This window comes from Parathielavia appendiculata (assembly GCF_033297405.1).
Source record: "Parathielavia appendiculata strain CBS 731.68 unplaced genomic scaffold N657scaffold_12, whole genome shotgun sequence".
Classification (NCBI taxonomy): domain Eukaryota; kingdom Fungi; phylum Ascomycota; class Sordariomycetes; order Sordariales; family Chaetomiaceae; genus Parathielavia; species Parathielavia appendiculata.
Genome location: NW_026944231.1, coordinates 382,732 through 408,654, shown reverse-complemented (window position 1 = coordinate 408,654; position 25,923 = coordinate 382,732). Strand labels below are relative to the sequence as shown.

Sequence of the window (25,923 nt, the reverse complement as noted above, 5' to 3'; positions counted from 1 at the left end):
CGAGTCGGGGGGATAATGACGGACGATCGATTCGGATCGATGTCGGAAGGACGGGGCTCGGGGCGGCCCAGAGTAGTGGTGATAAAAAGATGGACCTGCAGGTAGACAGACAAATCAGGGCGGTATGAGGCCGCTTGGGAAAAGCGGCAGAAGAGCATAAAAACTGCAACCACCCGTCCCTTTCTAGCATGGTATTGCTGTTACTCCTACCATTCCTTGAAAACAAAATGTACCCATGATGAAACACTTGAAAACAAAGGCTCAATCCTTCACAGCCGTTTCCCCACCCTCACCACCTCCAACAGCAGCACCAGCACAGCCACCAGTCCCCTCCCCCTGGCCCGGCACAGCAGCCGGCACGCTAACATTCTTCCTCGCCATCTCCTGACTCTCAACAAACCGATCCCACGCCCCCGGATCCGCCTCCCTCAACAACCCGACAATCTCTTCCTTCCTCTGCTTGAACACCTCCACAACCCCCTTCCGTTTCACCTCCTCATTCAACGCCTCGTCGCCCAGCTCCTCCAACAAATCATGCAGCAGCCTCGCATGGTTCGGATCAGCGCCCACCATCTCGACGCCCGAGGTCAGCAGGGCGTAGCGCTCCGACCAATCGAGGTTGGGATCCGGGTCCGGGTCGGCCAGGACGCCGGCGCGGAAGGTGTGTCCCGCGCGGAGGATGCGGCCTTCTTCGTGGGCGAGGGCCTTGGAGCTGAGGGAGAGGAGAGAGTTGGAGCGGGAGAGAGAGGGGGATCGGATGGCCGTGGGCGGGTCTTCGTTGTCGTCGGATATCGAGTCTGCTGCTGCGGCTGCCTCGGCGGTTGGGTCGCAGGTAAGGTTGGAGATAGAGGGTATTTCGTCGTCATCGTTATCATTGTTGACATCCTGGTCGGGGATGTCGATGGCGCTGTCGGCCGAGACAAAGAGGCGGGTTTCAGGGAATTCTTCTTCAAAGCGCTTGATAATACCGTTGAGGGTGTTAGAGAGGAACATGAGGCGGTCTGGTTAACACGCTGTTAGTCAGGCTGTCAAAATCTGGTAAGCAGAGAACGAGACGTACGGTAAGTGTGCGTATCATTCGCCGTCGCCCTGGCCTTGTCGATGGCCGGCTGCAGCCTCAGTCTGATCTTCCTCGCACTCAGCAACAAGTGCTTGGAAGTCTCCTTGGCCTTGCCGCCGCTCGGAGCCGCAGGCGGAGGCTGGGGCACGCCGTTCTCCACATCACGGATGAACTCGCCTGATTGCCGCCTCGACTCGTCCCCGCGGTTTTTCAGACACGCCGCCAGCGCCCGGACAACGCCAGTCCCGCCAATGACATAGTCCTCGTCCGGCGCGGCATCCACGTCGGCGTCCATATCCGTCAACACCGTGATGTCGTGCCCGACCAGTCTCTGAAGCGCGTCGGGATACGCCGGCTCCGGCTTGGGGATCACCTCAGTCTGTTGGCCCTCAGCTGCTGTCGTGGCCGCCATCTCCATGTTGCGCAGGCAGTACGCCACGACCTGCTTGGCGAGGGCCTTGACAAGATCACTCGACTGCTCGCTGGGCACCTCTATATCGACGGCGACCAGGCTAGTCGATACTCTGGCGGCAGCCAGCAGCGAGGCGAACAGCGCGCACGCCTCCTCCTTGGTCTCCTCCGTCTTGGCGTTCGTCGCCAGTTCGACGAGCTGCGGGTTCTCGAGGAAGCTGACGTGCGCGAGGCCGGTGACCTCAGGCAGAATCTCAGCGATTGCAATAACCTGCTCCGGCGTCATGGCGCAGTCTGCCAGGTGAATGCGTTTCAGGCACGCCATCTTCGGGAGGTATCTGTGACAACAAGTTAGCCCTCAAAACAAACACAACCCCGGCCAAATACCCTGGACGCACCTCCTCAGCACGCATACCGCGCTAGGATCCGAGTTGAACAGCCCCTGATTATGCGACAAATCAATAAACCTAAATTGACCCAGCTTGGCCAGCGTCGGCAAAAGCTTGCACAGCGACGACGGCGTGAGGCCGCAGTCGGCCAGACTCAGCGCCCACAGCGGGCAGTCCTCGGCCGTCAGGGCATCCGCCAAGGTCGCGAGCCCGTCGCGCAGGTCGTTGCCGCCCAGATCGAGTCCCTCGCAAAACCCCGTCTTCAGGAATCTGGCCACGTGCGCGAGACCCTCGGCGTCGATGCCGTTGTTGGCCAGACCCAGCCGCTTCACGCCACACTTGATGACGCCGTCGATGATGAACCCCAGCTGCTCGCTGCTGAGGCCCGTCTGACCCAGGCTCAGCAGACTGAGCGTCGACCCACCGAGTCTCTCGCCCAATGACTTTGCTAACAACTGACACAGACCTTGCGGCTGGTTTGTCGCAGGCTTCGGCGTCGGACTGCCATCCACTGGCCCAGGCGCCGGCGTAGCTTGCCTGGGAAACTGTATCCCGGACAGGTCTAGGCTCTTGAGCGTCCTGCAGAGGTAGATGAACAGACAGATATGCCGCCACCCCTCGGGCCCAATCTTGTTCTTCTTCAACACCAGCCTTTCCACGACGCCGCCTTGCGCAGTCAGGCCATCGGGCCCATTGAGCGGCGGCTTCCGGCGTCGACCCTTCGGTTTCCTGGCGGCGAGCAATCCCGCGAGAATGACGCGCAAACCCTCGTCTGTCAGGCCGCAGTTCTCGAGTATTACTTCGCGTACGGGCACGACGGCGAGGTAGTCGCCGAGCGTGATCAAATCCGTCAGTTGCATCCAGTAGCCGCTTAGGTCCAGCTTCTCCACCATGCCCGGCTCGGCCGTCGAGCAGTTGGCCGGGTCCATGAGCTGCTCCGTGATCTTGCGGAGGATGGGCGTCTCCCGCAGCTGGCAGCACCGGCGGTATATCCTGACCGGGTTGGTGGTGGGCGCGGTCTGCGTCTTGGGAAGTCCTGTTGGGCGGGGGCTCGAGCCGCTGGAGGAGGAGTCGCTGACGTAGTGGAGCTCCATGGGAATCGTGCCGTTGGCCTCTGCTTGTTTGCGTCTCTTCTCCTTTCTGGCTTTCCTCTCCTCCTCGCTCTTCTTCTTTTTCTCCCTTTTCCTGTCGGCCGACGTGGTCTTTTCTGAGGTGCTGTCGACACTCGGCCTCGGCTCGCTGATGGGTTCGCCGGCCTCCTTTGGCGGTTCCCTTGGGACATCTGCGCCGGTCGCCTTGATCTCGCCGTCAACCTCTTTTTGTAGTTCGACCGCCTTGGGATGCTTCAGCGCCTCGCCTTCGCCCCTTTCCTTGAGCTTCTTCTTCAGCTCCTTGTTCCCCTTACACCCCCTCTTGTCTCCAGTGTCATCTGCGTACTTGGGCATGGGTGCGATTTCCACATCGACGGAGAAGGCCACCCTCCGAAGCTTAGCCTGGTCAAGCCCGCTGATGCTACAGCGCTCCCTGTGGCGATCGACGTTCAGCACCCGCCGTTCCACCAACCCGTGGTTATGCGACTTCGAGATTGTGCTGAGCGTGCCGTTGGAGGATGACAGTCGCCGAAAGACTTGCAGCAAGCCCGTCTGGGACGACTTCGGAGGAGCGGGGATGTAGGGGCCCTCGCCCTCGTATTTCGTAGCATGTTGAAGGACGGCGTTCTTGGCGGGGACGACCTTGGGCACGGAGAACTCGCCGGGCTTCGGCGAGGCGGTGTTCGCTTGCGGGGGGCTTTGGTGCGCGACGCCGCCTCCAGACGTGAACTTGGACGAGATGTTGGAGAACCAAGAGTTGCGCCGCTGCGGGCTGGGCGTTGCGGGCGGTCTCTTCTCGTCCGAACTTGACCTCGCCGAGTTAGAGCGAGCGAGGGTTGGCGGCGCGTCGGGCTCTGTCTGACTGCCGTTGATTGCAGGCGGCGCGGGAGGATTGGGATTGGGGGCCGGGTTCGGAGCGGGAGAGTCGCGACCGGAATTCGATTGCGACCTGGGCCATGTTGTCGCATTCCTCGCAGTCTTGTCTACATTGTCGAGTTGAATTAGCAAAGCGATTCTCCAGAACCCGCACCCCAGTCCCTTTCTATGGATGTGCGCATCCGGGTGGATTTCGAACCTTTGGGATTCCCATGCGTCATCCAACTCACATCCAAGCTATGGACGTGCTCCATCTTGGTATCGCCGCACCACAACTTGCTCTTAGGCAAATACCGCTTGCGGAGCTCCACAGACGACGTCGCTCAGCCCAGCAAGTCAGTCTCCTAACCGTGCAAGCTATCGAAAGATGCAGTTTCCGCCTAGGGGTAGCGGAGAACGGAGTGCGCCGACTCCGAATGTATTGATCCGACCGTTGGGGTCTGAGTTTCAAACAATCTGTGGCTCTTCGTCGGCAGGGCAGGTCACTGATAATGCCGTATGCCTGTATTGGGGAGAGCCATGGCCTCGGTCAAGGTCGTCGATAGCGGTGGCAGGTAGGAAGCAATTGACGTCAATCGCATAGGGTCGCGTGCTCGCGTGCCTGTGATTTCTAATAGGCGGTCTCTCCTGTTGTATCTCCTGTCCGATAACTTCCGGGCCGAATTTAACCTGATGTCCCTGAGCTGAGACTGCTTGTTCACCGCACTGGATCACGTAAGGTGAAAGCTAGAGTAAGGTTTGTAAAAGGAGCTCTTCCGGGGAGCTGCGCTAACTACCGGTATAGCGGAGGGGCTCGATGATGATGCTGCTCACTAAGGGCCTCCGAGGTTCGCAAGCTACCGTGGTAGGATAGGCAAGTATCGGCAAGGGTTTTATTGGAGCGCAGTCTTCAACATCGGGTCTGGCAGCAGCTGGCAGCGATTTCAGCGCGCCCAGTTGGTACTCGAGCAAGGGTCGAAGCTTTTGCACGCAACCACAGTAATGGAACCTGGTTATGCGGACTTGCAGCGTTACCAGGTGATATGTGTATAATTGTGTAAGCAGCGAGAATCTTGGTTGAGGTCAACTATGCCCTCGGAAGCGAAAGAAGCGACAAAATTATCCTTCCGCCCCGGTCTGCAGATCGGAGCCCGGATAACGTTATGTGAGGGACCTCTTCTGCAAGATCCCTGGCGCGAAAGGGTGGCGGCTTGGTGGAAGCAGGAAGCAGCGAACGGTGGCAAGCGACCCCGACCCTAGTTAGCACCGTTCAAATACATCTGTAACACCGACAACAAGCGCGACCTGGAACTGTTCTATCTTGTACTTCTCAGAATTGACGTGGCTCTGGGATGGAGGTCCCTCTGCTACGGGCTGCCGCACAACATCGCATGCGATTCTGGTGGAATTGGTGAAGGACCGGGCTGCTGTGCGAGGACAGGGTGAACGATATGCGGCGCCGTTATAGATCGCCAAGCCCTGTACGAGATGCTAAATCAACAGTGGACGCTGTCTGGAGAACGCAACGCTGGAGGTTTCGAGCTAAGCCTCTCAGCTGATGCGAGACAGGCTGACAAACCCCCGACAACATCTTCGCATTCAAGTCAATGTTTCTGTTCATATGTAACAGGAGACACAATTTCGAACGACGTGGATTGCCGGGATAGTACCAGCAAGGACTCTAATGCATCATCTGCCTGCCCGTATGCGGCAGGTTCGCACGGCTGCACAGTCCGCATGACCTCATGATCAGGATAGCTCCGTCTTTAGGACTCTACGGTGTAGACTCTGTTCGGGAATGTCGAGTAGTTGCGCTACTAGTACCACACGCCGATTGCTCATGCGACACAACCTTCATGAGCTCTAGAAGGCACACTATGTTCTCCAAAATGGTTAGGCGCATCAAAATGGAGCCACAGCTTGTAGCGGCTCTTGCATCACGACCGGCCAGATCCGGAATTGTATCATCTGCACAAGCTCGGAAGTTAATTGGCTTTTGGTGAACCCTGATCATTGACCCCCATGTGTCCCCGATGAAACTCCTAAACAAGCAGCCATGAGCCCAGACGATGCGACCAGTCCCTAGCACAAACCCATTCTACTCCTCCCGGAGCTCGGCAATGCGAGCCTGCACGCGCTGCTGGCGCTCCTCCAGGGTGAGCTTGGACTTCCTGTACTTGAGCGACTCCTGCTTCCACTCCTCCTTGCTCTTCTTGGGCGCGTCGCTCTCGTACTTCTTGAAGGGGTCCTCACGGATGGCCTTGTGCGCCTCGGCGTAGAGGTCCTCCAGAGCATCGGCCTCCAGATCATCCTCGATGTACTTGACAAACTGGCTCTTGTACCGCTCCTCATCGTCGTCGGCAAGAGTCTCCATGTATTCGGCGACGTGGCCGCCAAAGATGTACTTCTTGAGTGTCTCGGCGTCAAGCTCCTCCGTCTCGATGTCGAAACCGGGGAAGCGGTTCTCGGAGTGAGGAACCAAGATGCCACCGTCGGAAGCGCCCTTCATGACGCCGAAGACGCGGGCACCGGTCGAGGTGCGGGCAAGGCCGACATCAAGGAATGCCTTGAAGGGACGGCGCTCGCCGTCGTCGGTCTCAGCAGCCTCAGTGAGGGTGTACTCTCCATCGGGCTCCTCAACACCAGCAAAGTCCTTGTCCAGACCGAGCTTCTTCAGGACGCGGCGGGCGAGGAGCAGGCCGGTGGCGTAAGCGGCGGCCCAGTTGGTAAGACCGTGCTCGATGCCGTAGGCGCGGAGCTCGTGCGAGTAGGCAGCGCAGAAAACCTTGTCGCCGTTGATCTCCGACGTCACAATCTGGGTGATGATGTCGCGGTTGGTGAAGCGGACGACCAGGCGGTACTTGGGCGCATTGTACTTGTTCTTGGCCTGGGTGATCAGGCGCTTGCGGGCATAGTAGTCGGTCTTGCCCTGCCTCCTGCGCTTGTACTTGGTCTGGAAGCGGCTGCACACGGTCAGCATTGGGGCCCTTGGCGACTTCCATTGTCAATCAAATCGAGTACTCACCTGTAGTACGCGCTGTTCTTGACCAGCTTGTGGAAGGCCTGATCTCGCAACCCCTCGAGTCAGCAATTTGCGCTTCAGAATATTTCCCCTCTCCGAAGCATCTTGCATTGACTCTCCAACTCTGTCCGGCGGTAACTCACCATTTTGACTGCTGAAGGCGGGCGATGCGTACTGGCAGGTCGACTCGGGTTGCAGAATCGAAGGAGCGGAAATTTGGCGGCACGAATATTTCGTGGGCCAAAATCCACCCCACAGCCCTAAGTTGGATTGGTGGTGGGGGACGAGGTGGGGCGTTGGGAGCAGGGTTGGAGACGAGGATTACATAAGAGGCGCCGGGGCTCGGCTTCGAGTTCGACGCTGCGAGACCACGGATCAGAAGCCGAGCCGAGGTCCACCCACTCCCCGGCTCCTCAACTCCCGGCCCGACATCTTAAACATGGCATGAGCTGAATTTTGCACCGTTAAGAAGATGGTGTCTTCAGCACTGTCCCAATCTCATGGTCGCGGAGTCACATAGCAAGGGGACAACGGGATGCTCCTGGAAGAACTCCCCGTTGAAGTCATTCTCGAAGCAATCAACAACATGACCTCCGCGAAACGACCCAAAGTCATCCTCTTCGACGTCGGCGGCGTCTGCGTATGCATCCCCTTTCCTTACGCCCTGTCACACCCATATAACTAACCCTACCCCAGGTCGTCTCCCCCTTCCAATCAATCCTCGACTACGAGCTCAGCCTGGGCATCCCACCAGGCTGGATCAACTACTCCATCTCGCGCACAGCGCCCTCCGGCTTCTGGCACCGCCTCGAAACAGGCAGCATCCCCATGGACGCGGCCTTCTTCGCGGGCTTCAACGCCGACCTGCACGACCAGGCACGGTGGGAGGCCTTCTACCGCGCCCAGCAAGCCCGCAACCCCGCCCTGCCCAAGGAGATCCCGCCGCTGCCGCGCCTTGACGGCGAGTGGCTCTTTCATGACATGATGGCCGCCGCCCGCGCGCCCGACCCCTGGATGTACCCGGCGCTGAGAGCGCTCAAAGCCAGCGGGCGGTACATTGTGGCTGCCCTCAGCAACACGGTGATTTTCCCCCCCGAGCATGAATACTCGCAGTGGAGCTCCGAGGATGATCCGCTGAGGAGTCAATTTGACGTGTTTGTGTCGTCGGCGCACGTCGGGATGCGGAAGCCTGATCCGAGGATCTACCAGCTGGCGCTCGAGAAGGTGAATGCGTTTGCGCAGATGAATGCGGACACGGAGAGGGCCAAGGCCGCAGGGGGCTGGTCGGAAGGGGTGAAGCCCGAGGAGGTTGTGTTTTTGGATGATATCGGGGAAAACCTGAGGGCGGCCAAGGCTGCTGGGTTCAGGACTATAAAGGTACCTCTTGGGAGAGCGTACGAGGCGGTCGAGGAGTTGGAGAAGATCACGGGCTTGGCCCTGGCAGGTGATCATCCCAAAATTCCGGTGAAGCCAAATTTCAAGCGCACCAAAGCAAAGATTTGAGGCTTGTTCGCGCAGATGCTGCCAGATTGGTTTGAAGCGTTGTACGTAATACTCATACGCCCAGATATTCTTTGGTACGCCATTTTCTGTTTCCTGCCTCCCATCATTCTTTTGGTCGTTGTGGTCCCCGTCAAGTTCGACTCACGCTTCTTTTCGAGTTCGAGTTGAGTGTTGTGATGCTGTATGCGACGGTGAACCCCTTGTGCCTCCTTTCACGATCCACGTGGGCTGTTCGCTGAGCAAGACACTTCAGCCCACGGCTTTTCCAGTCAAAAAGCTCACAGGTCACGAAAGGCAATAAGAGTCTCAAACCATCGAGTAGATTCCGAGGCATATAGCCCTCCAATAGCTAACTATCGGGGCCGTCGCATCCATAACACGTAGTAGAAACGATCAGAGATCACCACCAAAGCAGACAACCGACTATTCCGCCAAAAGCGAAACATCGGCCTCAGGCCTGAAGCCGGCGACTCATCAGTCGAGCTCTACCAGTTGACGCCGCCGGTTGCGGCCGTGTTCCAGCCGTCATTGTTGCCGTTGCCGGCACCCGTCTCAAAGCCGCCATCGCCGGACCCGCCGTTGTCAGCGCCGCCACCACCGTGGCCAGCATCGCCATCGTCCTCAGGAGCCAGCGGAACTTTGCATCTAACCTTCGTGTGTCCCATCTGTTGGCAGTTAGAGCACTTGACACGGGACCAGTTGCGAGGTTGAAGACAGTCGCTAGAAGTGTCAGATTCATTTGAAGCACAGGAAAGGGGATAGAGGGGTGAACAAACCGTCCGGTGTGCCCGTACATGTCACAATTTCTGCACTGGACGTTGGCAAGGTTGCGAGGCTCGGTGCACTGGGTTTTGGAATGGCTGGAGCTCATGTTAAATGTGGACATCAACGCGGTCGAGAAAGGAGGAGTCTTACCCAGGCTGGCCGCAGTTGAAGCAAGCAAGGTCACCGCCACCCGAGTGGCAATCCTTCGCGAAGTGGCCGGCTTGAAGAATGTGAGGTTCAGGTTGGTTGGGCGATGCTGCACCGGAGCAAACTTACTCTCGTTGCACTTGCGGCACTCAACACCCTCGGCCGAACGCGGTTCAGTACAGTCAGCAGCCTTATGTCCGCTCTGACTACGAGGCTGTCAGCATGCCTAGCAAAAAAAGAAGAAGAAAATAAAAGGGGATAAGGGAGAGGGAAGGAACCAAAGGTGAGAAAAGGAACAGAAAACAAGTTGAGAAAACCATGGACTTACCCGCAGTTCTTGCAGGCGAACTTGTCGACACGCGGCTCAGGGCAATCTCTCCGGCGATGTCCTTCCTTTTGGCACGCGAAGCAAATGATCACACCGGTATTGACCTTCTCGACCTTCTCCTCAGGGCAGCTCTTGGCAATGTGTCCGACCTGTACCAGCATCAGCTTGCTTGCCTGGGCGGATACGTTCTACCTTGCGTACCTGGTCACAATTTCTGCACTTGGGCAGACCGCCATAAACGACCTCGCCAGCATCCTTGAGGCGCTCGATGTTTTCATCGACATTGTTAGGCCAGAGCTCGCGATCGCGAGGGCGCGGAGGGTTCCACTGGAACCGGTACGTGACGGTGTACTTCTTTTTCAGGTTACCCTGAAGGTCCATGTTGGTGAAGGTGTCCGCCAGGGGTTTCTCGATGGCAATCAGCCAGAGGGGGACGCTCTGGTCGCGGAATGTGCGCTCCAGCTCAGCATAGGTTGTGTTGGGGGCCGACTTGACATAGGTCTGGATGGCCTCCTTGACATCATCAATGTCACGCTCATTGACGGCGCGGTTGATGAGGGCCCAGGCATCCTCAGTCTTCATGTCCTGCAGGTGGCTGCGGTCAATCTTGCGAGCGCCGTCGCAGGCAGAAACGGTGTGCCCTAGGATTGGACTCGTCAGCAACCTCGATTCTCGCGATTCAGTTGATAGGTTCCCCACCGGCCTCGCCGCAATTCTTGCAAACACGGTTGGGGCAATCTTTGACGAGATGATCGGTAGACTCGCACCCCTTGCACTTCTTGGGGGGAGCGCTGGGGCAATCACGCGCCAAATGACCCTCTTCGTTACACAAACGACAAGCGCCGCTCGGCTTGCGCGGATTGGGGCAGTCAGATCTCATGTGACCTTGCTCACCGCAGTTGAAGCAACCCCGATCGTCGCCGCCGCTGTTGGCAGCGTCATCATTGCCGTTGGTGGCGCCGACGTTCGTGTCCTCCTTGCCGAATGTGTCGCCGGACGGACCGGCATTCCACTCGCCATTGTCGTTATCGCCGCTGGCAGCGTTGTTGTCCCAACCAGAATCAGCAGCGGCGCCCCAGGCATCGTCAGCGGTGGTGGCACTGCCGCCACCCCAGCCAGAGTTTGTGTTGTCCCAAGACATCTTGGTAGATTGCTCGAGTTTGCGTGGTGACTGCAACGAAGTTACGCATTAGAGAGGGGTGATTGGGGTTGGAATGAGAAGAATCGGCTGAAAAATCGCGAAAGGCGTTGCCCAAGGAAGATAAAGGAGAGAGAAGAAGAATCGGTTGAAGAATCATGAAAGATGTTGCCCGAGGAAGATGAAGAAAGAACTCGAGCGAGCAGAGTAAGAAGGACCAAGTCGACCGTGTTCATAAAGAGAACAAAATCGCTCGCTATTTGAGAAATGAGAAAGATAAACAGAGCGGAAAGAAGGGAAGGCGGGATGGCTTACTTGTTTGATAATGAGATGACTTATGTCTGAGAATGAGATGGCTTACCTGTTCGATGACGCCCTCGATGAAGATGATCAACGAGTGGCGATCAATTCAATTGTTCTACTCAACTCCCAATTGTTGGAGATGGAAAGAGCGAGCTGAGGGGAGCAAAGAAAAAGGTGGGAGCAGAGAAGGTGCCTGATTTGAGCAAACCCACAGCAATCTTCGAGTTCATGTTGTGCAAGCAAAACCAGAACTTGTATTCCAAGCCCTCCTGTGACCTCGAGTTAGGGCAAAGACATAGTGGGTTCACGAGCCTCAAAGTCACTGCTGGAAGAAGAGACGCGGGTCCAAGGCAGTGAAGAGGACCGGATGACGCCCTGTGCTTGCTCATCAGGAAGGAGCCGCCAACATGAGTGACATACGACATAAGTTCAAGAGCTGGGTACGTAGAGGTGACAATCTGGGTGAGCCCTTAACACATGCTGACTGCGCCTTGGTGCTATTACAGGATTCGGTGATAGGTTTTGGTGTTGCAACTTCAGTAGCCCGAAAAGGGGCAATGTAAACAAATATTCAAGGGGGGGGGGGAGATCACTGTGCAAGTTGAAAGACGCACGGGCCATGTCTCAGGAACGATATCGCCTGAACAGACGTGCGATTCTACCACCTTTCCATGTATGAATACAAACCAGTTTGATAAGAAGTATGCGACTCTGACAAGTAGCATATTTTGCCCTCGTCTTGGTGTGACAGATTTGGGGGCGTAGAGGAGAAGCATCACATTTTCTATGAACAACTGGCACAAGGCTTTGAGAATATAAGGTCATCAAAACAATGCTCTAAACCATGTGTAATTGTTCTCTATCAAATCTCCTCATTGTAAGTGATGCAACTAACGTTGAAATATCAGGCTTTCACTGGATGTTCAACACTAGAGGTTAGGCTGTATGTACAACAACCTAAAATCTCGTCATGATGGGATACAGGGAGAGATTGTGATGCCGGTGTCATAAAGAAGATGTAAGGTTCACTATAGCTGTAGAGGCTGGAAGCCTGGTCAGCCATGCATACCTAAGAGTATATGGCATGAACGACGTCAGGGAGGTCTGCCAGGTGAAAGGCTTTTACGACCCATGGAAGCACCCACAGCACCCCTAAGCCACATTCCGATTTAAACGGCTGTAACGGAAACTTGCGTTGCAGTCTCAAGGAATGAACACAGATTAGGAAAGCACTGTACAGAGAGAGAAAAGGAAACCAGTACTCTTATATCCAAGAAGGAAAGACGGTCAAGGAAAGTGAAGGATGGTAAGCTGGAGTGCCCGTGATTTACACCCCTATTCCTTCAACGAGGTGGTCTCGCTCTTCCGAAATGTTCTAATTCTCACTAACCGAAGGTGGCCACTCAAGAAACACGGTTAACGTAGTTACCAAGACCCTTAGCTCCTTTGTTGTTGATGGTAAGTTTGGACTGTGTGACCGGTATCAAAGAGCCCCAACGAGTAAGGCGGTTAGTTCCGTGATGTCCTTGATGCAACATCTAATCCTGACTTTCACACTGATAATCATTCTCGAATCTACCTTTTCTGTTGGCCGAACCATCAGACTCTGTGACTCCGCTATCACCATGGATATGGAAAGGGAGCGGGCATTCTGAACCCGTGCAAAGAGAGAAGTCGCAGTGGGCCATTCGTCATGGGAGCTAAGTTATTTTCTTTTATTCTTCCTCTTCTACTTCGCTCTTTTTTCCGAATTTTTCCTCTTTTCTACTCTTTTTTCTGTATCATTTTCCTTGGCTTCTCTAATCTAAAGTTTTTTCTTGAATCTGTTCTTTTACCTCCCTTCTGCTTCTCAGATTAACGCCTGCAACAGCGTGCTAACACAAACAAGTCAGGGTTACTTTGTAAGGTGGTCTCAAGCATGTGCAGTGGACATCTGCGTTCTAACACCTCCATCAGGTTCTTTCCTTCAACGAACATGGGGTTAGAGAATGTGGGAATGCTCGTGACCGGATAAATAGCAGGAATCGTTAGCCTGTACGGATACAGGTCATATCTCCACACCACACTTCTGGCACGAACAGAATCTCGAGACAAACCGAGGAAAATCTTCAATCGTCAGACTTCTGCTCGATAGCCCGCCCAGTTTGTCTCCACTCTCCTCCGGTCCGCGATGGTTAACTCCGGTGATCCAACGGAGGGGTAACGGCGGGGCACGTCAAACACCCCGCTACCTTGCGGGACGGCGGGAGCAACTCCGAGATTCACTTGGCCCAGAAAGGGAGGCCGGTCAACTGTCCTGGGAACTCTACAAAAGGGGCTTGGGACCTCCGCCGAACTCCGTCCAAGCGTTCCCAAAACCCAGACCAACCGTCCAGAGAGTACAAGCACCATGGCGAAGCCCGATAACCTCCCCCAAATGGAGTACCGCTTTTTGGGCCGCTCCGGCCTTCAGGTTTCGGCCATATCGCTCGGCGGCTGGCTCACCTACGGCGGGCACGTCGACCGCGAGGGTACTTATGCCTGCATGAAAGCCGCCTATGACTGCGGCGTCAACTTCTTTGACTGCGCCGAGGGATACGCTGATGGCGAGTCCGAGAAGGTCATGGGCGAGGCCATTAAGAAATTTGGCTGGAAGAGAAATGACTTGGTCATCTCGACCAAGGTATGCCGTCACCCCTAAGGTCTTGGTGTTTGAACAGGTGCTGACGTTTTCCCAGCTCTACTGGGGCGATGCCTTCAGCAACAGCAAGGTCAACAACCGCGGCCTGTCGCGGAAGCACGTCATCGAGGGCATGAACCAGTCGCTCGAGAGGCTGCAGCTGGACTATGTCGACCTGATCTACGCCCACCGCCCGGACCGGCACACGCCCATGGAGGAGACGGTGCGCGCCTTCAACCATCTCATTGACACGGGCAAGGCGCTGTACTGGGGCACGTCCGAGTGGAACGCCGACGAGATCGCGCAGGCGTGGCGCTACGCCGACAAGCTGGGTCTAATCGGGCCCGTGATGGAACAGCCGAGGTACAACATGTTGGAACGCATCCAGGTCGAGCGGGAGTACGCGCACCTGTACCGCGAGGTTGGGCTCGGCCTGACCGTCTTCTCGCCGATGCGGCAGGGGATTCTGTCGGGTAAGTACAAGAACGGCATCCCCGACGGCAGTCGCTTCGCGCAGACGCAGGTCGAGTTCATCGCCGGCTTCTGGAAGCAGACCGGCAAGGCCGAGTTTCAGGCCATGGCCGACCTCGTGGCCAAGCTGGAGCCCATCGCCGAGCGGCTCGGCATTAAGCAGAGCGTGCTGGCCCTCGCCTGGGTGCTTGCAAACCCCAACGTGAGCTCGGCCATCACGGGCGCGAGCAGCCCGGCGCAGGTCTATGAGAACATGGAAGCCGTGAGGGCATACAAGTTGTTGACGCCTGAGATCATGAAGGAGATTGACGATATCCTCAACAATAAGCCGCCAGCGGTCGTGATGAGGTATTAGTGGAGGAGCGAATATAAGAATAAATGGAAATGTATCAATTGGAATGCAATGCATTACTATCGAAAACCGTGACCATGAAGCAGCAGTGGCCTTGGTCTTGACATGCAGTGATGAAGATCAGATGATCCACGCAGGTTGGCAGCCCACTTTCGAACAAACGACATCGCCCCCCTATCCGATTGCTCGGAGACATGGGACCACGGGCAGTGCCTGACAGCCCGATTGGTCACAATCACAGATGCCCCACTGGCGGCCAGGGGTTGCATCGCCCGGGCCCCGCTGCCACGACCGCCATGGCTGGCTGCGAGATTCCAGCGGCAGCTGCACGTCTCGCGGCTTCCTCAACTTTGAAAAGTTGAGGGAACTGCCGTTGTCTCGACTCCCTTGTTGCAGATCGCCGTCAAATACCGGCCTCTCAGCTCTCGCCATGGCTCGCTCGGTGACAGCAACAACAAATGGCTTTTCTTCCAAGGGGAAGGTGACCGCCAATGGCAAGGCCAACGGCGTCGCCAGTGCAAACGGTGCAGCGGTCGCCGGGGCCGAGTTCGACGAGGCAAAGTACCGCGATTTCTTCTGGACCTACACCGAGGAGCCGCATCGGACAAGACGGCTCGCTATTATCAAGGCCCATCCAGAGGTCAGCCCGGCATGCCCTGAAACTAACGAACAAGCCAACTAACCACTCTTCACTCGCCCAGGTCACCAAGCTCTGTGGGCCGGAACCTCTGACCAAATACGTCGTCGCCGGCGTGGTGGCTCTCCAGCTGCTGCTCGCCCACTTCCTGCGGCATACAACCTTCTGGTCATGGAAGTTCTGGGCAGTCGCCTACGTCCTTGGCGCCACATCAAACCAGAACCTGTTCCTTGCAATCCACGAGATCTCCCACAACCTCGCCTTCCGGTCGCCCATGGCCAACCGCCTGTTTGCCATCTTTGCCAACCTGCCGATCGGGGTGCCATACAGCGCCTCGTTTAGGGTAAGCCTTCCCGCATCTTTCCTTTCTTACCATTACTGACACCCCACCAGCCTTACCACCTCACCCACCACAAGTCCCTCGGCGTAGACGGCCTTGACACGGATCTCCCGACGGCGCTCGAAGCCCTGTTCCTCGACTCCATCCTGGGCAAAGCCTTCTTCTGCACCTTCCAAATCTTCTTCTACGCCATCCGGCCCATGACCGTCTACCGCGTGCCCTTCACCTGGGTGCACTGGGTCAACCTGGCTGTCCAGTTTGTCTTCGACTACGCCCTCGTTTTCCTCCTCCCCGGCTATTTCAGCGCCAACTCCCTCCTCTACCTCTTGCTCTCCTCCTTCCTCGCCGGCTCGCTGCACCCGACCGCCGGTCACTTCATCGCCGAGCATTATGTCTATGAGAAGATCGAGCCCGCGGCGCGCCGACCGGGGAATAACATTCCCATCCCCGAGACGTTTAGCTATTACGGTCCGCTGAACCTGCTGACGTACAATGTTGGTTTGCACAACGAACACCATGATTTTCCGGCTATTCCCTGGACGAGGTTGCCGGTGTTGCATCAGATGGCGAAGGAGTTCTATGCCGATTTGCCGCATCACCGCAGCTGGACGTATGTTCTGTGGCGGTTTATATTCGATGAGGAGGTGGGGATGCGGTGTCGGGTCAAGAGGAAGCAGGGCGGGAGGGTTGTGGGTGGGGGCACAGCGGTGGTTATGGAGGCGGGGTGGAAGGAGGAGGAGGTTGAGGCGTAATGGGAGGGAGAGGTTTGGGATTGCTTACTTGCATGGCATAGACTTGGGCGCTGAGCGGGCGTGAGATATAGGGCCTTGGCAAGAGTGGAATGTACGATGGCTTTGATGGAGTGGGCACATCCACTGCGTGTACTGGGGAATGTGAGCACGCATTGTGCCACACGATATGATCTTAATCGTCAACCCCTATTCAGCCAACATGGCTCGGGGAAGGAACGGAACGTCAGAACTTCAGAGAGCCTGTACGGACAGAGCAGAATATGGACACTACCGGATACCTAGACGATTACTATGGCCCTCCCTGGAGGATGAGGTCACCTTGAGGGAGACCAAAGGTCAGGGCAGCGGACAGGGACGTTTCCAAGCACTCTGTCGCAATGCCTCTCACCTGTAAATGTGGAACAAGGCCACCAGGTGCTTACCTTTCCAACTGTATCCCCTCTCACGAGTAACAAAATACTTTTTTCGTTTATGTAGCCCTGCCGAAGGTGTGGCACACCATCATTTGACGCTTTTCGTTAACCTAAACCATCTCATTACGGGTTGCGCTCGCGTTCTCCCATGATGCCTCGTCCCCAAGCAAGCGCACTCTCAGGGAGCATGCCGTGCTAACTCTTCCTTCCCATGTTTCACCACTGTGTGCACCCTGCCGCCGACCCTATGTAAACAAGATTCGCCTCGTCCATTCTCGGTGCCCTACTAACTGGGCCATGCCCAGTCAGTCGGGCGTCGGGACCTGAACCCCCCCTCACTCACCCGCGAACTGGCGGTTGTCTCTCTGAGGGCCCCGGCTCGATACCTTCGCGAAGCAAAACACTCGAGGGTTTTCGTAGCCGATCACCCCCTTCGACCAGCGGAGGGGGCTTTGGTGGTGTGCTTTTTCGCGTTTGTTTCTACACATTGCGCATTCATATGCATTCCCTTTGTACTTTGCTGGGAGAGAGAATCGATACCAAGCAGCGTATATGAAGTTGTCCGTGTACGTCGGGTCCCAAAGAACATGCTGCCTGCTTTCCCTTTCTTTCTAATCACCGTCGTCTCCTGTGCCCCGTCTCATGATCCTCAACAATTGCCGGAAAACCATCGCGTGCCCTTTCGTTGCCTTCTTCACAGAGAACATGACACTGCCACACACAAGGTGATGAACTCTATCACCGCCCGCGAGGGGTGAGGTATACGATCCCACACCAAAACACTGGAGAGAACAAGCCAGCTCTGGAAGTCCAGCTCGAGGAGGCCAAGGCTACGCCTCAGCTTGACTCCTTGAAAAGGAGGCGGGCTTTCCGGACTGTGATGTTCTGCTCCCGTGGGACTGTAACCCCACCACACATAATAACCCCCACCCTGGAAAATTTCTCGCCAGCAACCCCGCATCGCAGGCCGCATTGGATCGCTCAGTTGAACCGCATCGCAGTGTACTCAATTCCATCAAATGCGCTCACATGGTTCAAGTGCGCTCAAACGAATGCATTTTACTGTTTTCGAGCGACGCGACGCAATGCCGTTTATTCTAGCAACGCGATGGCCAGTGTGATGCGGCCTGCGGTACGGGGTGCGGCGCAACAAAAATCAGGGTTGGGGTTATGTATGGTGAGTGGGTGGGGCTACAGTCCCAGGGGCCGAACGCCACAGTCCGAAAAGCCCGCCTTGAAAAAAGGACAGCAAAGGTAGCTCCCTAGTACCACTGTATTATCTCCATCATCTTAATCACCGTGAGGATTATCCGCCTGATACCAGCGCTGCCAGGAGCTCTTGTTGGGCTCAACCCTGTTGAGGTGGTTGAGGGCACTCGAGCCGGGGCCCCGCAAATATCGCTCAGCCTCAACAATGTGGTTTCGGTGCAGTCGGGCGAGGTACCCGTCGTCCAGTTGAGCACGCCGGCAAACGTCCAGGATCCATCGCGCGGGATGTGCCGGGTGCAGGTAGAGGCCCGCCAGGCCGCCGCCGCCATCCCCCTTACCAATGGCTTCAGAGGTTGCATGATGTACGCGTACCCTCGAAGGGTATCGTCCGCTAGAACCTTGGTCATAGCCCTACGGCCAATGATGGGCGCGCCGGCCCCGAAATCCGCCATGACAAGGCGGATGGTGAGCGCGGGCGCGTTGACCTGGCCTCGGGCCCAGTCCACCGTGGCGGCCCAGTCCAGGATCGCTGGGTGTTCTCTATGAGGCCAGTCGTGGGGCACGTAAGGGGGGAACAACAGCTCGAGGAACCGGAGGTAGGCCAGGCAGTGGACAGGGACAATGTCCCGGAGGAACTTGGAAACGGCGAGACGTTCGAACGGGTAACTGGTGCGCGTGCTGGCAGTTTTCGGCCTGCCCGGTTCGAGTTGCTCGGCCGGTAGGTCCCAGGGCTCCGTTACGTGGAAGTCGTGGATGATGAAGCGGTTGCGCGAGAAGAAGGCGAACTGGGCGTCTCGGTAGGAAGTGCGGTAGATAAGAAACAGGTTGGTGGGCGGGGCCCAGCAGTTGCAGGCGGAAGAGGAGAAAGCAGAATGTCGGCAGCCGGCGGATGGTACGCAGTCCCCATCGTGGACATTAGGATCGCAGCTGCTCAGTCGGCAACCACTGTGATTGTGGGGTGGGGAGTCAAGCGACGAAGAGGTGCAGAGAGCGCAAACCACCCGGTAGCCGCGGTGTTGCCAACTCCATGTAACCTCCTTCCAAGGGGTTACAAGGTCGGTATATTCGAGGATACGGATGCGCAGCTCTGGCGGGAGGGTTGCGAGAGCCGACGAAGTCCTGGGGTTGACAGGGCCACGGGAGAAGCTCTGCCGCAGGTCTGGAGAATCGCTTCTTGAGCCATTTGCTGGAGTGGGTAGCTGGTTGACTTGGATAGCTGCACATGGCATTCTCTAAGACGCGGGAAGAGGGAGACGGGGCCGAGAGCAAGGCGGCTTCTAGGGCGCACGGATGCTCCGGGTCGACATCGCAAACCAAGGAAAGCTCCAAACGTTCAATGCCAATATGTTACGAGATGTACGCCACCGTGTTCGTGCCATTCGCCCATCATAGCCTGGACCTCCTGCTTCGCTGATGTGGAGGCAGTCAAATCCAAGCCCGAGGCGGAATCTAGTAAGGGACGGCGGTGCTGGCCACCACGCTTCTTGGCGCAGTGATACTTGACAGCCCACGGGCATTCTTCCAACGCATGGCTGCCACACCAGCAATATGGGCTGCCATATACCGAATTGGTACATGTAGACCCGCGGCATGACCCGTTGAGGACAATCTTCAAGCTGGTCAGGGAGGCGAGCGACGTTGGCGATAGAGCGCGCAGATGGTCAAGAGAGCCCCTGGTGCGAGTAGAAGATGACGAATCGGTTGACCGAATACAACAGAGCGGCTGTCTCGACGTGCAGGGCGCGGCAGGATCGCAGTAGTCCGGCGATGTTGCGCGTAATATGCGTCTCAACGTCTGACACAGGTCGAGTGATGCCCAGGTTCCAATCCAGTACGCTGGGGTGGGCGGCGCGCGTAGACGGCTGGTCATATTCCGATAAAGGTTGGGTCCTGCCATCCAAGAGGTACGTGTATGGGCGCCCGTCAAGCCGCGCCACGCCCGTTGGAGGTATGTGCGACGACGGGGGTGGTGAGGGAGGCCGACCAGGCTGTTTGCTCGCACCACGCTGCGTTCTGCTAATTTGAAGGCTTTGGGCCATTGATCAGATTACAGTGGATCGCGATTTACATAGTAAAACACTATTGCTAATGTGGTGGAATCTCGTCGCGTTCTTTTCCGAAGGGAGAGGGCTGTTAACGTTGGTTGGTGGGTTTGTTCGGTCGAGGCCACCTTGGTGTCCCAGAACCGAGCACCTCTTGCTGTGTCCTTCAGGAACGGCTTTACCATAGCAGCGGTTACACTCGCTCGGCTACTCGTAAAGCCTCAACCCGTCACCATGGCGACACCTTCTTGGGTCGACATCGTCGGTTGTCCAGAGCGGATTCCACAAACGACAGAGCGAGGGTGTCGTACGGCACCAAGCCTGGCGCCTTGGTGTTGGGCTGGCCAGCCAAGGGCGGCATCCTCGTCCTCGTGGCTTCCACCGTCGAGATCGCGTTTCTGGGCTACGACCGATTCGAACCGGTTCCGCGCCCCAATCCGACGGATCCGGACTCTGCCGCAGATGGAGAGACGCACTGCAATAAGAGTAAGAAAGGCCTCCCCCTCCCATGCTCATGGCCTCGATCCAACCGTGGACGAACTCGAGACATCTACCCCGTCCAAGTGAAGCTGGGTGGTTAGGTACTGATCCCCTATCTCAGTGCGCCAGCTGGGTGCCGATTGGTGGGAGAGCGAAGCCGCGTGGTATCTGGACCAGCTGGAAGTACGCCAGGCAGGCGTGGTCGGGGAAAGATTCCTGGGGACTGGGTGGCCGGTCGGGGGCGGTGTCTGGGTTCTCAGCACCGATGAGTTGATCGCTGCTGAGAAGCACGCAGGCATGCTGTTCAATGCCTACACCATGGAGGAGCGATGCAGGGTTATCGAGCAGCTGGGCGGCACGTTCTACGCCAATCCGAAAGACTGCCCGGACCTAAACTTGGCGTAGGCGCAGAGCAGACGGCTCATCAACGTCAGCAATTGCTTAGAGTGTGTGACCTCGTCTTGTGAGATGGGGTTGTGGTGAAATCTGTATCCATGAACCTCCATTTAGCTTATAATTCGCTTGGCGCTTTGTAGGGCTAGAGATTTCGAAGCCGGCGAGTAACTCCCGTTGTAACAATCCAACCCGGCCAAACCTAGAGCTCAAAGCCCTTCCCGAACTTGCGAACACAGTACCGGTGCCTCCGTACCCTGTCTGTTTTCTGTTTCACCTTCTTGGCGCCGCCCTGAGGGGATCTGCCATGCGTCGGCCTTCAGCCAGGATGGTGCATGTTTGTGAAGTGAGAGAGATGAGCCGTTCGGGATTCGCCGAGACACCTTTTTTAAGCATCGAGGTGACGGTGCGGGTTGAAGCGACATTGGAGGACAAGGTCCAGATGCAACCTCGCCGTCGAGGCATGGCAAAGAAACCAAGGTGTGGGGCCAGGTTCCGTACTCAGGGGCACACGAGACAGTCTACTGTGGTAGCCTTTGATTGGGCAAGGACTTTCCATGTCTCCAAAACGTTGCCCCTGTTGTTGCTGCAGCACCCTGCCCGCCACTGGCACGACCTAAAGCCGGCCACCGCGCCAGCAACGCCTTCTGTGGCCGAGTCAAGGTTGCGGTGGGCCGGCAAATATCAAAGACCGCTGTTTCCCTTTGCTCGACCCTGACCCGTCCCTCCAAACACTGTAGTGAGCGCAAACCGTTTGGGGTCGTTCGAGTGCAGCATTCGTACCTCGATACAATTTGATTGCCACCGCCGCGTGACCTTTTTGCGTGCGGGAACATCTGGACTATCTGCCGCTTTAGAGGTTGCAGCAAAATGGCGAGCGCCGTGAAGAAGCCGCCGGCGACAGGCCGCGAGACGCCGACAGGAACACCGCAGCGCCCGGCTCCCAAAGCATCGACACCATCGTCAAGTAGCAGCCCGGCGGCCGGTGCTGGCGTGGCGCGCACCCGCTCGACTCGCACTGGGACACCCGTGTCGGCCCGCGCTGCCGCCCATCAGCGACGCGAATCAATGCTGAGCAATGGCACCACCGTGAACGGCAGGGGCAGTGCCTCGCCCGACATCGAACGCGAAGAGGCTATCCGCGCTGAGACAGTTGCTATAATCGACGACCTGAAAGAGCGGCTCGCCCATGCCGAGTCGGCATCCGAGTCGTACAAGAGGCAGACCGAGGTGTTGCAGAGCAAGCTGGACGATGCGCTCAAGGAGCAGGCCAAGCTGGAGGAAAAGGTGCACGAGAACGAGGAGCAGATTGAGGTCCTGACCAACGAGAAACGCGAGGCGGCCCGCCAGATGCGCGAGATGGAGACCATCTACGAGGCCGAGCGGAGCGCCATGATGAAGGAGAAGGAGGAGATGGCCAACCGCGAGGAGGAAATGCAGGCCGTCATCCAAAGGCTGAAGGACAGTCTGGCGCAGAGGAACCTTGATGAAGACAGACCAACCAGGCAATGTACGTTTCTTTCTGTCCTCTTTTGCCTTTCCAAGACGTCCACTAACATGATTTCCCCGAACAGCGGTGAACAACTCGCCAAGCATTGACAACGGCAGTTTTGCACCTCCGTCCTCGATCCAGCGCAGCGACTCGCGCAACAACTCCAAACTGTTGCTGCAAAAGGACAAGCTGATCGAATCGCTGAGGCTCGAGCTGGCCGAGGCGCAAATCAAGCTGGTCGAGTCGCAAAACCAGGGCGGAGGCCGCCTGCAGGAGGTGGAGCGCCAGTTGATGGAAGCCCGGGTGGCCAACGCCCGGTTGATGGAGGACAACGAGAGCTACCAACTGCTGCTGCAGGACAGGACGCTCAAGGGAGACTTTGCCACCAACGACTTCGCCTACTCGGGCGGCGCGTCCGCCAACCAAGACGCCCTAGCTGCATTGGAGGGTAGGAGCAGCGGCACCAGCTTGGCCGACGAGCTCTCGGATGCCCACGACGACTCGGCCCCCGAACACGACACCGAGACGCAACGGCGCCTGGAGGCGGAGCTGAAATCGGTTAAGGACCAGAACAAAGCCCTGACTCTCTACATCAACAAGATCATTGAGCGCCTGCTGCAGCACCAAGGCTTCGAGCACATACTCGACCAAGCGAACGACAATAAGTCGGCGCCGCCAAACACCAACAAGGACCTCCCCCCTCCCCCTCCCCCGAAGCCCGCCCCGGGGCCATCCCTCCTCCAGCGCGCCAAGTCCATGGCCATCGGCGGCGGCAGCAGCTCCGCGGCGAAACCCAAGCCCCGCCCGATGACCTTCATGCCCTCGGCCAACAACAACAGCAACCAATCCTCGGCCATCAGCAACCCAGACACGGCGCCCAGCATCCCCATCGGCTTGACCCGCTCCGCCAGCACCCGCGTCCGCAGCCGGCCCATGAGCGAGCAGTACACGTCCGGTCTCCCAGGCGCCGCCAGCATCGTCAACGCAATGTACAAAGGGCCGTCAGCCGCGTCCGACGGCCCGCTCTCCCCAAGCCTCCGCTCCAGCGGGACCTATTTCTCCCTACCGGGTAACCGCGCCAGTACAGGCGGGAATTTCCCGGGTATGAAATCCGAGACAAGCAGCACTTCGGGCGATTCGGTGAGTGCCAATACGACTGCCACGGGAACAACGGGAGAAGTAAGCAGCCCCGCGCCCAGCATCGGCATGAGCAGCCCGCCTCGCAGCGAGAAGGAGAAGACTACGACGTTTGCGGGAAATAAGCCCCGGCCGCTGAGGCTGGTGCAGGAGAAGGAGGATGCTGCGGCGGCGGCGGCGAGTGCGAGTAACAAGCGGCAGAGCTGGTTTGGCGGGTGGGCGGTGGCGAGTGCGTTTGGGAAGAAGGAGGATGGTGGTGGTGGGGGGACTGGAGAGGTTATCAAGGAGTGAAGCGAACGTGTTGTGCGTGTGTTTGCAGTGAGGTGATGTGGGGTTGAGGAAGGGGGAATAGGATGATGTCGTGCGGTGTCCTTGGTATATTTCTTAACGGTGACGATGAGGGGATGACCTAGCTCACTGCCAAGATATGTGTGATGGATAGAGCGATGGAAGGGGGGAAGCAACACGTCATGGCATTGTGAGGAATCGGCCTGAGCTTCTTATTCGCTTGTCTTGCGTTACTTGTCTTTGATGTTTTGGTCTGGTGGAGGGAAAACGATCATGTCCCGTGATCCCCGCTGATGTATGCTCCCGAGTCCTTGATGATTGATGCCGCCTGCTGCTTGCATAGGATATACGACGATATCATGGATAGGATGGATAGATGGATAGGTTTCTATGTCCAATATGTCCAATAACCTAGTCTTCACTCCAGGTCCTTCGCTTGTTTGTGTTCGGTACCATGGTAACTTTCTACTGGTCTACTCTAATCTCTGTCATTATGTTCTATGCCACACCCCCTAACCAACCAACTCGGCCTGCCTCCCCCGTATACTCACCACCTCCTCTCCCGTCAAGTGAATCCCAAACAGCTCTCTCAACGCCTCGACCCTCTCCTCCTCTGTCGTACACGCCTTGACGAGCTCCGTCTTCCCCGTCAAATTCCGCTTGATGACCCCCTTCACCATCATGACTTTCCCCACGACCCTCGCCCGCCCATCCTCCCCGACCCCTCTCAGGAACCGAATGGCTAGGGGCGTCCACGTCTGGTGAGACTCGGGCGACTGCGACGTGTACCAATTGAGGTTTCCAAAGTCCTCTTCAAAGAACTCAAACTGGTCTTGGAATGCAAAGAACGACACCCAGTTCTTGTCCTTGCCATTCCGCACCTGGTACACCCACATCTTATGCGCTCCCTCGCCGCGGAACCGCTGGTTCGGGATGAACTCCCTGACGAACCGGATCTCCTGCGTCCCGAGCGAGTTGTGGTGCACAAGCCCGTTGACGAGTGGCATCGGCACCGTCATGCCGTCGCCGCCAAACCCTACGTCGACGGCGTATTTTACTTCTGAGTCGGGGACGGTGACGATGTTAACCAGGTGCACCCAGCCAGTGTAGGACTCGCCCTGCGGCACGCCGTCGACGCGCGGGCGGATGCGCACGCCGGTCAGGTAGGCGTCGAAGCCCAGGGCGCGGAGCATGTGGTTGAAGAGGATCGACGTCTCCATGCAGTACCCGCCGCGGCCGCGGCGGGCCGAGACGATCTTGGAGAAAAGGGACTGTGGGTCCAGGGGGATGGCGTGGGCGGGGGAGTAGTGGATTGAGAGGTTGTCGTAGGGGATGGCGGTGATGTGGTGGGTGAAGAGGGCCGTGAGGTAGTCTAAGTTGAGAGTCGGGTTGGAGGACGGTTGGAAGGATGGGGGCAGGCCGATGTACGAAAGGTACTCGGCGACCTGGGAGGGTGTGTATGCTGACTCCATCTCCGGCGGAGGGGGAGGGGCTCTTGTGGTAGCGATTGACAGTGAACTCGGGATGGACACTTGTTTACATCGAGGTCCATGTGCATCATGTTTGAAACTCTATAGTCCGTTATCTATTCGTGACTCAACCCAACAGAACTCTCACTGCGGTTTCGGACCTGTCGTTGGAAGGGCGTAAGCCGTCATCTCACCGGGCCAAGAGTAGGATCCTGGTCGTCATACCCTCATGCGGTTTCACTTGAACCTACCAAGCCGTTGTCGAGAGAATAAGGCGTGTAGGTCATGGTGGAAAATATGATGGTTGCCTGTCGTTATGGGTCATCGGGCGGTTGCCATCTGCGAGCCATCTCAGCGCGGGACCTGAAGGTAAAATTCACCGCTCCCACCCGTACCCGCGCGGGCCGTTATCTCAGCGTATTGCGCGGTAAGCGTGCTCCATAAGCCCGCATATAGCTTAGTTCAATACGGAACCCACATCATGCAAATGCAGCCAATCATCCTACTTGGAATCTTCCGGTATTTGAAGGAGCAGCCAGCTTCCAGGTTCTCCTTTTTCAATATTTGTATCGCAGGTTCAGAGCCGGCGCCATTGCAGTTCTGCTGGATCGCGATGGCCTGGAGCTGCGCATGCGTCTTCTCGGCGATTGGGTTTGATGGAGAGACCATGCCCCGGGCCGCAGTGGTTGCCTTAGCGGCAGCAGAACCCTGGGGGTGAGAGGAACTGGTTAGTGGTGGGCTTCGGATGGGTAAAGGGGGCAAGAGACGTTCGGGGGG

The 25,923-nt window shown here is 57.3% G+C and overlaps 10 protein-coding genes across 10 annotated transcripts; 5 read left to right on the top strand and 5 right to left on the bottom strand.

Moving 5' to 3' along the window:
* Positions 1 to 261: 261 nt before the first annotated feature.
* On the bottom strand, positions 262 to 4,081 carry N657DRAFT_578323 (RNI-like protein; the record flags this gene model as incomplete). Its single annotated transcript, XM_062789306.1, has 4 exons — positions 262 to 1,001; positions 1,061 to 1,809; positions 1,870 to 3,934; positions 4,027 to 4,081. The coding sequence occupies 4 exons, from the start codon at positions 4,079 to 4,081 to the stop codon at positions 262 to 264; spliced, it is 3,609 nt and encodes a 1,202-aa protein (XP_062645067.1).
* A 1,477-nt stretch (positions 4,082 to 5,558) lies between these two features.
* On the bottom strand, positions 5,559 to 7,012 carry N657DRAFT_692370 (uncharacterized protein). Its single transcript, XM_062797161.1, has 3 exons — positions 6,972 to 7,012; positions 6,832 to 6,869; positions 5,559 to 6,769 (listed from the first exon to the last, which is right to left on the bottom strand). The coding sequence occupies exons 1-3, from the start codon at positions 6,972 to 6,974 to the stop codon at positions 5,905 to 5,907; spliced, it is 906 nt and encodes a 301-aa protein (XP_062645066.1). The 5' UTR covers positions 6,975 to 7,012; the 3' UTR covers positions 5,559 to 5,904.
* Positions 7,013 to 7,414: 402 nt separating this feature from the next.
* On the top strand, positions 7,415 to 8,331 carry N657DRAFT_657866 (HAD-like protein; the record flags this gene model as incomplete). The annotated part of the gene is made up of 2 exons (XM_062794844.1): positions 7,415 to 7,468; positions 7,525 to 8,331. 2 exons carry the CDS (start codon positions 7,415 to 7,417, stop codon positions 8,329 to 8,331), a joined length of 861 nt encoding a protein of 286 aa, XP_062645065.1.
* Positions 8,332 to 8,816: 485 nt separating this feature from the next.
* N657DRAFT_578054 (uncharacterized protein) lies at positions 8,817 to 10,712 on the bottom strand (the record flags this gene model as incomplete). The annotated part of the gene is made up of 8 exons (XM_062789295.1): positions 8,817 to 9,051; positions 9,108 to 9,191; positions 9,247 to 9,316; positions 9,373 to 9,449; positions 9,572 to 9,720; positions 9,773 to 10,212; positions 10,271 to 10,416; positions 10,585 to 10,712. The coding sequence occupies 8 exons, from the start codon at positions 10,710 to 10,712 to the stop codon at positions 8,817 to 8,819; spliced, it is 1,329 nt and encodes a 442-aa protein (XP_062645064.1).
* A 2,300-nt stretch (positions 10,713 to 13,012) lies between these two features.
* On the top strand, positions 13,013 to 14,568 carry N657DRAFT_648117 (Aldo/keto reductase). The gene is made up of 2 exons (XM_062793462.1): positions 13,013 to 13,674; positions 13,730 to 14,568. Exons 1-2 carry the CDS (start codon positions 13,402 to 13,404, stop codon positions 14,495 to 14,497), a joined length of 1,041 nt encoding a protein of 346 aa, XP_062645063.1. The 5' UTR covers positions 13,013 to 13,401; the 3' UTR covers positions 14,498 to 14,568.
* Positions 14,569 to 14,828: 260 nt separating this feature from the next.
* N657DRAFT_665578 (sphingolipid delta4-desaturase) lies at positions 14,829 to 16,223 on the top strand (the record flags this gene model as incomplete). The annotated part of the gene is made up of 3 exons (XM_062795299.1): positions 14,829 to 15,134; positions 15,196 to 15,474; positions 15,525 to 16,223. The coding sequence occupies exons 1-3, from the start codon at positions 14,925 to 14,927 to the stop codon at positions 16,221 to 16,223; spliced, it is 1,188 nt and encodes a 395-aa protein (XP_062645062.1). The 5' UTR covers positions 14,829 to 14,924.
* Positions 16,224 to 17,650: 1,427 nt separating this feature from the next.
* N657DRAFT_648116 (uncharacterized protein) lies at positions 17,651 to 19,200 on the bottom strand. Its single transcript, XM_062793461.1, has one exon. It carries the CDS (start codon positions 19,072 to 19,074, stop codon positions 17,899 to 17,901), a length of 1,176 nt encoding a protein of 391 aa, XP_062645061.1. The 5' UTR covers positions 19,075 to 19,200; the 3' UTR covers positions 17,651 to 17,898.
* Positions 19,201 to 19,795: 595 nt separating this feature from the next.
* N657DRAFT_665577 (uncharacterized protein) lies at positions 19,796 to 21,225 on the top strand (the record flags this gene model as incomplete). Its single annotated transcript, XM_062795298.1, has 4 exons — positions 19,796 to 19,814; positions 19,873 to 19,897; positions 20,183 to 20,373; positions 20,489 to 21,225. The coding sequence occupies 4 exons, from the start codon at positions 19,796 to 19,798 to the stop codon at positions 20,770 to 20,772; spliced, it is 519 nt and encodes a 172-aa protein (XP_062645060.1). The 3' UTR covers positions 20,773 to 21,225.
* A 139-nt stretch (positions 21,226 to 21,364) lies between these two features.
* N657DRAFT_623544 (uncharacterized protein) lies at positions 21,365 to 24,080 on the top strand. The gene is made up of 2 exons (XM_062790687.1): positions 21,365 to 22,270; positions 22,335 to 24,080. The coding sequence occupies exons 1-2, from the start codon at positions 21,631 to 21,633 to the stop codon at positions 23,678 to 23,680; spliced, it is 1,986 nt and encodes a 661-aa protein (XP_062645059.1). The 5' UTR covers positions 21,365 to 21,630; the 3' UTR covers positions 23,681 to 24,080.
* A 109-nt stretch (positions 24,081 to 24,189) lies between these two features.
* N657DRAFT_577860 (arylamine N-acetyltransferase 2) lies at positions 24,190 to 25,149 on the bottom strand (the record flags this gene model as incomplete). The annotated part of the gene is made up of 1 exon (XM_062789275.1): positions 24,190 to 25,149. The coding sequence occupies one exon, from the start codon at positions 25,147 to 25,149 to the stop codon at positions 24,190 to 24,192; it is 960 nt and encodes a 319-aa protein (XP_062645058.1).
* Positions 25,150 to 25,923: the final 774 nt, after the last annotated feature.